Source organism: Spodoptera frugiperda, chromosome 27 (genome assembly GCF_023101765.2).
Source record: "Spodoptera frugiperda isolate SF20-4 chromosome 27, AGI-APGP_CSIRO_Sfru_2.0, whole genome shotgun sequence".
Lineage (NCBI taxonomy): Eukaryota > Metazoa > Arthropoda > Insecta > Lepidoptera > Noctuidae > Spodoptera > Spodoptera frugiperda.
The window spans coordinates 12678160-12691119 of record NC_064238.1 but is presented as its reverse complement, the minus strand read 5'-3'; the positions used below and the strand labels follow the sequence as shown (position 1 = coordinate 12691119).

General features: G+C 34.4%; 2 protein-coding genes across 2 annotated transcripts; both read right to left on the bottom strand.

Annotated features, from left to right (window-relative positions):
* Window positions 1-129: 129 nt before the first annotated feature.
* On the bottom strand, window positions 130-4912 carry LOC118263300 (tumor suppressor candidate 3). The gene is made up of 6 exons (XM_035575196.2): window positions 4739-4912; window positions 3542-3823; window positions 2894-3034; window positions 1458-1746; window positions 912-1104; window positions 130-276 (listed from the first exon to the last, which is right to left on the bottom strand). Exons 1-6 carry the CDS (start codon window positions 4814-4816, stop codon window positions 261-263), a joined length of 999 nt encoding a protein of 332 aa, XP_035431089.2. The 5' UTR covers window positions 4817-4912; the 3' UTR covers window positions 130-260.
* Window positions 4913-6781: 1869 nt separating this feature from the next.
* On the bottom strand, window positions 6782-11641 carry LOC118281994 (V-type proton ATPase 16 kDa proteolipid subunit c). Its single transcript, XM_035602849.2, has 3 exons — window positions 11382-11641; window positions 9596-9788; window positions 6782-7848 (listed from the first exon to the last, which is right to left on the bottom strand). The coding sequence occupies exons 1-3, from the start codon at window positions 11449-11451 to the stop codon at window positions 7641-7643; spliced, it is 471 nt and encodes a 156-aa protein (XP_035458742.1). The 5' UTR covers window positions 11452-11641; the 3' UTR covers window positions 6782-7640.
* Window positions 11642-12960: the final 1319 nt, after the last annotated feature.

The following is a 12960-nucleotide window of genomic DNA, read 5'->3' as shown; positions in this document are numbered from 1 at the left end:
TATTTCATATTTTTCCAAGATAGTTTTACAACCTATGTCTTTTATAATAAAGTTGAATATCTATTTGAGTAATTAATAATTTAGTGTCACCGTCGCGATTTTCAGCCTTAGTGAAATAAAAATACGGTATTATAAATAGAAACAAGTTTATTGACCAACCGAGGAACAAAACACGGACACCCATCATTATGAAATAATTATTTATAATTGCACACACACAATCGACATTCGTCGGTCTTATTCACTAGTATTCGAACTCCTTATTTGAATAGGAAGCTGAAAATAAAAAGAAAATTTACATTAATCACTACATAGTATAAAACAAAGTCGCTTTTTCTGTCCCTATTTCCCTTTGTATGCTTAAATCTTCTACACTACGGTACGGATTTTGATGCAGTTTTTTTTAAAAGATAGAGTGATTCATAAGGTAGGTTTATATGTTAATAAATACATAAAACGGTATACAAATAAAATAAATCTGTTGAGAATTTAAGTCGATTTGGAAATTGAACCTTATATCCTAAACTAATAGCTTCTTTTTGAATAATGACTCATGGAGATCAGAGTTATAAAGACAGTGTAGCACAGACGCCAGCTAATTTTCAAATTGGGTCAACAGATTTTAACTTTATTTCTTTGTAATTAAGTCAACAATCTCTTAAGGAATTCTGTGTTTTGTATAACTTGATATACCAACTGTTGCTCCTAACGTAAAGATTCGTATAATATAATAGCTGACCCGGCACACTTGGTACCGCCTCAAACATTTTATCTCGCTTTTTATACCTTCCCTGGTCTTCCACAAATAATTCAATACCAAAATTGGTCCAGTAATTCTCGAGTTTCAGCGAGACTAACGTACAGCAGTTCATTTTTATATAAAGGGAAGAAAGGGTAAGAGCAATAAATACCTGTAAGGATATCCCTGTGTTTTAGCTCTAAACACGGACAACAGTAGTGAGAAGAATACACAGACGAGCACCAAACCCACGACCGATTGGAAGCGACGGCGTTTGCCTTCAGCCTGGGAACGAACCACCTCTGTGTTCTTCACTCCTCCTGCAGCCTCGATCATGAGGATCATGCCTACGACTACTGCACCATCTGATATAGTGGTTCAGGATAATATTGCAACCAAAAACCAACTAATAAAATCAATTAACTAACATTTGGCTAATTTAATAGTAAGCTATAATCGTCGCGCCATGGACACCAGAAATATTAAACAATTTTTGCCAGTTATTCATGGCTGGTAATCCTTGAATAACATTTTCTCTACTAAACACACATAATAGAGTTCCCTCTAGCCATACTTCGGTACTTAAGCCGGCACGACCAGAGTAATACCACGTCCTCACAGACAACCTTGTTTCGTCATGTGAGAAGGAATACTAAAAGTTTTAGCTTCTAGCTAGCTCTAGCTTTTAAATCAAATAAAAATACTTGAAAAAGGATACTCAAAACAGCAACAATGTAGCTCTCAAGGACGAACTGTCCATGAGATCCACCATTGATGTACACAGGTCCATTCTTAGTCCTATGGAAGAATGGCGGCCCTCTGATGTGGTTCCACATCTGACCAGACACGAAGGCAAAGCAGAAGAATACGGCACACACTGCCCACATCTGCTTGTTGTATAGAAACTCCAAGTTATTCCTTCTAAGGTACAGGAAGCCTGCTACTAAGATGAATAGCATTGAGAAGGCCACAGCTCCTGAATAGTTGGGTGGTCTGAATACTCTGATCTGGAAAATTAAGGCATACAAGTTTGATATTATGTTAGTGATACTTGCGACATAGAAAACTGATGAAGAAGTTTTGCCTATGGTGAAAAGCCAAATCGTAAATGACAAAAAAATAACAACGGTATGTTTGAATTTCAACTTTGTCACTTTGTGATAAGGTTGAAAATCTATTGTAACTACATATTTAAATTAGTTCGATTATTAGTCGAGTATTAGTCTTTATAAATAAAAAGTTTTTGTGATAGAACCAGATTTTAAATAATATTCACAACCATTTCTAAAATCTCGAAAATCATTTTCCGATTTGAACGAATAATACAAGCTGCTATTAAAGGAATGCCAATCAAACTAAATTAAGTTTCTGATAACCTCTTCATTATGTTTTAATCTTAATTAAAAGTATAAGGTATATTAACTGTGTTTACGAACCCGCTTTTTCATACAAACTTTCAAGTCAATAACTACTAAATCGATTTTAATGAAACTTGGTGCTCATACAATACACAATACATGAGGTCTAAAAAGTTTAGGTAAGAACATTGTCCAAAAAACAGGAGTTTAAAGCCCGAAAGAAGACAATTCCAGGTTTCCATCTTAAAATCACCTATGTAATCACATGCCCACTACAAAAATGTCTCGAAAATATTCTTACACAACTCTTTAGTCCATGAAATATTGCGTATGAGTACCAAGTCGTATGGAAATCGGTTAAGTAGATTCCATGATTCTCGATTTAAAATTTTGCATGAAAACTCAGGCAGAGTTAACACTCTTAATAACGAACATAATTTTTTTTAAATAAAATATGCGAGTAATAGACTACCTATTACATTAATAGCTACTGCTTAATTCTTATGGAAATATTACACGATTGAATGGATAAAAAAATATTTACTTTTTGAGTTAAATGTATATAATATTGTTGTTCTGACACAACTATGAAGCCTAAGTAGAATTACTCCTGAATAATTTGGATCAATGCTTTGGAATGCAGTTCAGATTTTCCAGACTTTAGAAAAAACAACATGTATGTGCTCCACAAATAATTGTAGTTTTATGATGTATAAATCAAATCGGTGCTAGAGCTTGACTTACATGGCATGTAAAAAATCTTGTTGAAAACTTTTTACATAAAACAAAATATTACCTGAACATCAGTCCTGTCTTGTATCCATTTGGCAATTGCTTCAGCATGTATTCCAGATCTCTCAAAGTCCATGGAATCAGCTGGTTTAGGCTTGCCTTTTGCAGGGAAGTGCATGATCACTGGTGCGGTGTTCAGACGTAGCTGAAAGTAGATAATAATAATTTAGTGACATAGTGGTAACTAGAATAAAATTAGTACCAGTAGTTTAGAGGATAGTTTAAAATAAGATAAATAATTTTAATAATAAATTAATTAAAAATAAGCTCAGTCACGTAAATATATGTATGGATAAAAGCTCTAAGTCTACTAGTTTCGAGTCACAGAGGTGGTGTTCATCATGAGCAGCGTGCGCTGACGTCGCGAAGACGCGTCGCTCAGCCAACTGTTCATGGAGTCTCTATATGACTCGAAATTAGTAGAGCTTTTCTCCATATATTTACAAACAATGATTTTTAATTAAGACAAAAAGTTGTTATCCCAATTGTAATAAGACCTAGTATACAGTAGAAATAAAATGTATGTATCAGTTCTTTAACTGAATCTAGTTGGAGAAAGTATTGAATTGTTCTAAAGCTTTTATTTCTATGGCTAATTAAGGTTAGTAACATTTTTATTTCTTCCACTCATAGCTTAAAGAACACTACTTACCATTTGGAAAATATCAGATCCTTCGTCAAAATCGACAATACCAAAGAATAGCTTATTATTATAAGCTGGTGAGAATCTGAAGGAGTTGGCTACAATCAGGTACTCATCATATACATGCTGGCAGATTGCACAGCGGCGTGCCGGAGCCATGGCGGTGAACATTATGATGAAGGAGTAGTCTCTGGGCGGAGATTTCACATACTCCTTGAATTTATTCAGATTTAGAGATACTATTGACTTCTTAACTGTAAGGTCTGTTAACTGCTGGACTTTTTCTTCAAGCTGGAAATGTAAATTGATTGAGGTTAGTGATTAAATCAAAGTCAAAATTTTTATTGCTATCATGTGTTTAGATTGACCACCTCACTGGTCGAGTGGTGCCGTAATCTGCCTACCCCTTCGGGGATAAAAAGTGTGATGTTGCTTTGGTGTTTGGATTAGGTCCTAAAATATTATGGTAAGTACCACATTAACCTTGCTAGAGCACTATAAGGAATAATTTTAAATAATTTATCTTTTTAAATACTTATAAAAGGTGCCTTTTTATTAGGTCTAATAAGTATATGGCTAATTACCATAGCCTAACACATTTTGTAACATCAAAGAGTGTGACTCATGCATTAGTGACTTTAAATTGTACACTTGATGTTTAATAAACCTCTACCCAATGTTGTTTGTAATGTTTCCTTTGAATTGTTTTGTTTTATGTTGTGAATAATTTACTCAGTGTAACATTGTATGTTGTATCTCTCTTGAACATATGCAAATTATCTACGTATAAGATAAGCTTAGAATATTACTTATCAGACGTAACTTAGGTATGCAAGGTCTAGTTGGAAAATACTTGAAATTTGCAGTAAGTATCACATTATCATACTGAATTCTACTGTCCAGTCGGAAAATACTGTTTGTACTGAGAAATAACTCATATTTCTAATTTAATTAATATATTAAAATTTATTTTACGACGAGTTTCCTTGTGGCTGAATGTTCTTACTACCACTGATAAACATTCCATTTTCCTATTCCATTAAATCGTTATTTCAAGCGATAAAGAGCAATATTACAAAACTATAAAGTAGAAAGTAATATACACAACTGAAATTAATGACCTCATTAACGATATTTGGCTATTTTATGTCTAAAGTTAAGTAGAAAATGCCGGTTTTATATTTGCAAAGTTATACCCAAACTTACCCCTTTTCCACGTGTCTGTGCATATCCTTCATAGTAAGTAAGGATTACTGTTAGGAACAATAACAGTTTGTACTTCATTTTACTACTTTATTTATTAAAATTTGCAATGAAATGCAAATGCTAGAATCAACACTACCCGATTTTGACGTTTGCCACCTCAAATCAAACGTCAGAAATAAATGACGTGTACCTGTACTTCACATTCGCGGAGTCAGTTTCAAATATAAAAATAATGTCTTTTTTTATCAAACCAATCAGAAAATGCTAAGAAATAAATACAATCATGCAGATCTGGAATATATATTGGTCTAAAATCAGCTTGTATTTTGTAGAAGCTTGTGTCTTTCTTATTAATTAGTACTTGCTCCAACATGTACTTTACTATTATAGGTCTTCCTATAGAATTAGTTCAGCGTTGCTATCTATTACAGATACTGATGATGTGGGCATGGAATAGAAAAAAATGTTTTCTGTATTCCGTGGATGTGGTAATTAACTCAAAACAATAACGCAACGCCTTTTTATCCTCGAAGGGTAAGTGCGGATCTTGTCTTCACCAAGATGGTGGTCATAAGGCTAGCATTTTATAAAAAGTTATGTAGCTCCGCAATCCATATGGTATGCCTAGTCAGCTGAAGTCTTATCATCACCATAATAAGCTAGGTATGGGCTTATGCGTAATGGTGGACGTATTGTTCCCCTACAGGTACCTATTATACTTTTGATCCATTGTAGAAACTTATAAAATGTAGTAGCATCTATATTTCTCTCTTTCTTACTTTACCCGGCCCAGGAATCGAACCCGAGACCCCTTACTTGATAGTGGCAAGTCACCCTTACTATCATCCGACTAACAAGGCAGTTTCAATCAGTACTTCACGACAATGAACTCTTGGTTTGGTTGATTTGTGTATCTCTAGATAAGATTGAACTAAATGCCTACTTTTAGTTTTTTTTTCAAATAGCTTCCATAGCTATATCAGTGATCGCCCCTTTCAAGAGACCCACCTGTACTTAGGTAACTACCTACCAGTTTTATGTTGAAACAGCCTCGTGATGTATGTGTGCCGCAACTCGTTCTAATCTTTGATTATATCTATTTCTCCCAAGAGAGAATGATGTTTGGATCAAAATGTACTCATTTTCATAAACAATTCTACCAAGTAGATGATGACCGTATGTTTGTCCGCAAAGTTAACTTTTATCCTCAAAAATGAAGTCCACCCAACTCAAAAATCTCAAAATACTGATCAGTTAAACAACTAATTATAATTTTAATTGCGCTATCGAGAGAAATAGGTAGGTACTGTGAGTTCACATTATAACAAGTTCCTTTGACCTTGGTTAGTTGTAAATTCAGCGCGAAGGTAATTATTTACTCAGCCCCTTTTTTATTATTCTTCTTGCCTTTATTCCAAGTTATATAAGGATCACAAACATCTTGTACTTTTATTTCAGGCCAATTCATGATTCCAGTGCTTATGAAAAGAGTGAAGATCTCTCTTTTCTATTGGCTCTTCACTATGTAATGACTAATTGAATCTATATACTGGTAAATAAATTATATTTTGAAATGCAATGGTGAATGGTCACATGAAAGGAGTGTATTGGTTTCAATTGATAAGTGCATTTCAAAACATAAAAGAATGGACTAGAGTGAAACAATTGATCATAATTTACATTAGTTGTTTTCAAAATATTTTATTAACACAATTCATTCAATAACACCAAAGATTATAACATTCTCTAACATGAAACCTAAAATAAAATACAATTTTACCTATATGTATTTTACTTACCAATTTATAATCATTCAAACATCATTTCGACTATGAGGTATACAGAATAAATATATTTTGAAATACTTTTTTTTTCACATTATAAGTCGTCAGAAATGTAATAATACTATTTAAATATTTAATATTATATAGTAATAACTTGAATGCGATAGTTGCTATATAATGTCATGAAAGCATCCGCCTTCCGAATACTTTATTTATATTGCTCGCATGAAGATCGAAAAGGAAAATAAAACACACAGTATAATCAAGTAGAAACAAAATAATATGGAATGTACAAACCATGTTTATTTACTGATTCCTGGCAATACAATGTTTGTGACTCGCTTTTGAATTTATCAACAGCCACTCGAAAGAGGATAACATTTACAGGCCCATTACAGTACGATAAGGATACATACATCCACTATAACACTGAAAGCTATATAGCATGGTACTTAAGCCAGGTTTTACCTTAACATTCTCAGCGATAGACATTGGTACACAGTACCCTGGGGGTTTAAATGTTTCATAAATTATTAAGATAACTTGTTTGGACTTAAATTTCTACTCTAACTGTACATTAGTTTCGCCTTAACGCTAAAATAATCTAAAAGTGATATCGTCGGATGGTACGATACGAAGATACGTTCGCGAGGGGGTGTTGTTAACGCGCAAAGAAACTTCTGATATGTTGATAGGTGAAACAAATATCTCCTGTCACCGAAAATCAAAATAAAAATGCGGTAATAAATTAGAAATAAATTACGCTGTCATCGCGCGGTAGCGTTTAAATTGTAAAACCATGATTGGGATTCGAAAATAGTGATCGTTATATTTATAAAATTGAAATAGAAAAATTATTTATACAATTCGCGTCTCTGGGCGCGGTGCGGCCGCAGCATCAAGGCTGCACCGGGCCGGAGATATGCGAAAACATATAAATGATTAACGTCCAAGTAACCAACAAGTTCTATACAAGATGTTTAAGGTGCTCCGAGGCCCTATGCGGGTCGTTTCGCTACCGGCGACGACTTCCCTGTGCGCGACTGAGTGACTGAGCAGATTCTGTGGCATAGAAACTCGGAGCACGGGCGACGGGAGTAAGAGTGTGCTTAACGGGTTTACTGTTTCGTGTAAAGGTAGATGGCGACGATGAGACCGTATAGACCCAATACTTCAGCGAAAATGAGGATAAGGATCATTCCGACGAATAACCTGGGCTGTTGCGCGGTACCACGGACACCAGCGTCACCCACGATACCAATGGCGAAGCCGGCCGCTAGACCGGAGAAACCTACGGCGAGACCAGCGCCAAGGTGGATGAAACCCCTGGAAAGAACAAAAAAGGATTGGTTAATAATTTTATCTTTTACATTCCGTAAATGTACATCTCTTATATTCCTATCCACCTAAATAAATTACACAACTATTATAAGTTCCCATGAAGAAATGTTGCAAATACAAATAAATTAACAGACAGCCTAACCATTTAACTTCTACATGTGACAAGTGAACATTACATAAAAACTAGTTTCGAGGTCAATAGCATGAAACATGGTCGCACGAATTATATGTCGACCGCAATTATGAAATGAAAAATGTCCCAAGTAATGTCACTAGTCACTAACTACCATGGATGTAATTATACTCAATCAGTCCTAACAATAACGCGCTGCTATAGTTTTTATGATACAAAGATTACTTTATTGATCAATCTTAATGGAAGTATCACAGAAAATATAGGTTACTGGAATATATTAGGTTCGGCGTCATGTCAGGAAACTAGGTCACTAAGTAATATTAATATGGATTTCTCTCAGCCTCTAGTCACCACTAGCTCTGTGATATTTGACCTAAAATGGAAATGTAATGAATGGAATCCTCTTGTGAATTCCTACTAACTGATAATCCTCCATCTAATACTGATATATTCAGCCTTATCAATTTGATTGAACGCTTCTTATCTAGTCATGTGTGCAGTGAACATTTCCATAATTCTATTAACCCTCAAATTATATAGGAATGCTGTTTAAAGAATCTAAAATAATTTTCTAAATACTTATTCTGATACTTAAAAGAAAAAAACGCAAAAAGCATTACACAGAGAGGACTGGAAGGAGGGTACCTTACAGTGAGATGATGATGACTGAAAACTAAACCTATACTTCTATTATGATAAAAAAATTCTTTCAGTACAACATTTCTACAATGCACAGTTAAAAATTAACTGAACAAAGCATGTACATAGTTTAAAACATAAATGACCAGACAGCTTGACCGATAAACTGCCAGACTTGGAAGCCATCTATTTTACCTATTGCAGACATAAAAGTTACGAGATCTAGAATAAATTGTCGGGAAGTACATCTTGGCTGTATTCCAAGCTATGTAATACTAAAAAATAGGTTACAGACACCAATAAACTCCAGACACAATTTGTTATGATAGAATGGCATGTTATGTTTAGTTGTACTGTGGCTACTGTAGTTATGGATCGATAGTTGCTATACTAATCAATACCTGTGTAAAGTAAACATGTCAAGATGTGAAATTTACCAGGTTTTTAAAGAAAAATCCAGCATCAGATGTTGAAAATATCTAGTCTGTTAAGTCATGTTTGAAAATGCAGTAATATAACAATAGAAGGCTATGAATAGCCTTGCTTATGTAACCTTGTTCAAGTCTAACAGGAAACCAGTGAACCATTGATGCGTAATTGGGACACAGACAAAAAAAAGTAAATTGTGTAAAACTTAAAAGAATGAATAACATTTTAGTCTGCACTGAGAGATTTTAATAATTTCTGTGGTGAAATTGTTTGATAAGATTATATAGTGGTACTGAAGTGGGTGATATCCTGAATAAAGTATGGTCCATTTTGCAATATTGGGGCTTTTAGGAGTTTGCATAATTCAATTAGTTAGATAATCTCATACCACATGATTATCTCTATCTTTCCATACATGAATGGCATGTCATTTTTATCATGATATAGATATAACCACATAGGGAATGCTAAGTGAAATATACTGATGGAGTCTTTGAAATAGTTTTAGTATAAAGAATGTGCACTTACTTGTAAAGGGTGTAGTTGTTGGACGGGGCGTCCAAGGATCCTGCAATCAGGACAGCCACTACCAGACCGTAGATGGCAATGATACCCGCCATGACGACGGGAATGATGGACTTCATGATGAGCTCGGGCCGCATCACCGACATGGCGGCGATACCGGTGCCTGACTTAGCAGTTCCATAGGCAGCTCCCAGCGCTGAAAACATTAAGTTAAAATGTTTAATAACATGCCTTGTGACTTCAATCAAATGTAACAAACCATAACATTTAAATATCATTGTTTCTATTTTGTCTTTGTAGGTAGAAGAAAAACATGTTACATTATGCAGACTTATTTACTTTATTGTCTGTTAACAAAACCTTTGTGATATTCACACAAAGACATTTTAAAGGATATTCACCCTTTGGCAACTGACCTTTTCAGTTACATTCATAATTGCACATTTTATTGGCCACACCCCATATTGCAAACATTACTTAATAGTGAAGATAAACCAGTAATAAGTAGGGCAAACATGTCTCGTATAATAAGAACCACAGCAAATAAAGTCATGTGATTCTTTTGCATGAGACTTAATTGGAATTTTCATTATCTAATTAGATTCTTTACATTCTCATTAATATCAATTTAATGGTCTAACAAGATTCCTATCACATTAAAGTTGTAATATATAAGTATGAAGATAGATAGAGCCTCCAAATTCATTTATGACATAACCTTAATCTTGAGTACACAAGTCAAGTCATGTGATTCAATCATTCATGATTTTACAATCAAAGACTTTCTACTATTGTTTTATAGGCTACCATTATTGCCTTATGATTGCAATTATAAGGCAATCAGTGATTGTATCTCTAATGCTTATCTAAAGAATTCTTATCCATTGTAACTTGTTCCAGTCTTTCAGTCACATGATGACTTGAAATCAAGTTTTTGCAAATTACTTTGTTAAATTATAAAGCTTGTACTTAGGAGAATACTGTATGAGTATGAAATTGTAGCTTATTGTTAGTGTAGTAAAGTTGTAAGTTGAATGAACAGCTGACCAAGTCACATGACTTAAGTTGAGTCATGTGATGAATTAAACCCATCTTTATCCCCATGGATTTCCTTCCCTTTACAACCAGTTCTTTGTGTATTATGTTAAGCTAGCTTGAGAAGAATATTGAACTTGATATTAAGATTACTGGAAGTTCAGCATAATGAACAATTTTAAGACATTACAAGTCAATTGGGGAATACTTAATTTCCATGAATGTTCCGCCTAATGTGGGGTTTTCCCGTCAATGAACATTTTCCTCAAACAGTTATCATAATTCATTCACAAAATATTTTCGGGTAATCATAATTTTTGGGGTATTCAGAGCTTTTTCATTCAATGTATTGTTGCCGATGCAGACATTTAACAGTGCTACCAACATAATCGACAATCAATCAATCACATGACACTAATGATTCACATTTTTGTTCCTGAAAACAACGCCCAGAAAACCACCCCTTTTCCCGCAAAATACGACTTCACCCAAATCATTATCAAATTGGCTCATTTCGTCATGCCTATCTATATATTTATGTAGAGTTAACGTAAAGCACAAGGTGCGGCTACTACTATAATTAGTGCTCCTAAAATAACCAGATTCGAACCGATTAACAAGAGCAAATTCTATCACTGTGTTTACAACATCATTCATCCAGATTGAAAGCTTCGAAAATCTCGCAACCCAATTCGGGAGATCGATAAAACTCAAGACAGCCATTTGTACGTTAATAGACTACAATATTACATACCGCTAAAGATGATAGCAGACGCCGCCCCCATAACTCCAAAGAAGGGTCCGTAGATTGGGTTTTCGGCCATTTTGTAGGTTTATTGAGGGAGTATTTACAGGTCCCAAAAACAGTGATGACTATCTGCACACACTCACTCCACGGAACTACTTTTGCACAGACAAATATGGCCCAAGCTTTGCAGACTCGATAGAATGGGTCATATGACGATTGATGTTCAAGGCAGTGCTCGATATGACCTAAGTTCTGATTGGTTTTGATACGTAACTTCCGAAATGCGCGACCAATCCTGAGCTAAAGATTCCGCTGCGTTATGACGTAGATCATTGATGTGGACCGCTGGCCAGCACTTTTCTTGTGCGCATGTACTATTTTATCGTTTCATTACTTTTAACTTTTGTAATTTCGTTGTCAAGAGATATTCTCTTATTTAATGAATCTTAAAAATAATTAATATAATTATTTTAACGGATTATTTATTAATTTAAGAGCCTTTAGAGGAAAAAATATTAATTGAAAAAGGTAATTATTTTCTTATTGATTAAATGTTAATGTTGCCACGTTATAAAACCTACAAAACGGTAATTTATCGTAAGTATTACAACGTCTATCATAACATATTATTATTATTCTGTATTTCCTAAGAAGGTAGATAGCGATGCTTATTTTATGTAATTCCATTTTTTACCAACTTTTTATGAATTTCAAATATGTCAGAGTAAAGTGTAGCCATTTCAGGTTTCGAATTGCTTTTCTAGAAGACTAGGTACCTAAATCTGTTTTCACTTGTCGCTCGTCGAATTTAAAATCAATTACTACCTATTATATTTGAAACCACTTAAACAAGCATCAATCTTCAATTCCAAGAACCTAATGGCGCGTTTACTTTAGGTTAGGTCAGTTGTAGGTCGGTCACCGAAGGCGGCGGCCGCATTCGGTTTAATAGAAACCGAATTAATACGGTCAAACCGAATACGGCCAAACGAATACCTGTTTATATTAGTTGGTGACCGAATACGGCCTGCAGCCGAATACGGTAATGTAAATGCGCCATAAGTGTGAGAGAGCCATGCTTCGGCACGAATGGGCTGACTCGACCGCAGTGATACCACGGCTTCACAGAAAACCGACGTGAAACCACGCTTGTGTCGTGTTTTGTTCTGTAAGTGAGGTTACAGGAGGATTATAAAGTATTAAAAAAAGACAAATAATGCTATAAAGTAGGTATAAAAAAGAAATTAAGTATAATATTTCCCTTAAGTTCAGCTTAAGTTCAGTTCTATAATAAAATTCCTGAATATAGGTATACAGATCTTAGAGAAAAATAAAAATATGCATCTCTGTATAGCCCCTCGGATAAAATAATGCGTGATGTTATGTCAATTAATTTAGAAGAAAAGTGTTCTACTATTCTGGTATCATTTAATGGCCAACGATTTTTAAAACTTTGCTGTTTGGATACACGACCAAATAGTACCTTTCTTGAAGCCTTATTTTTTGTTGTATCCAAATGTGCGATGAAACGTCAACAGTTGGTCACGTGAAAGATTAACATTTTGTTTATTGATTTTTTTTATAG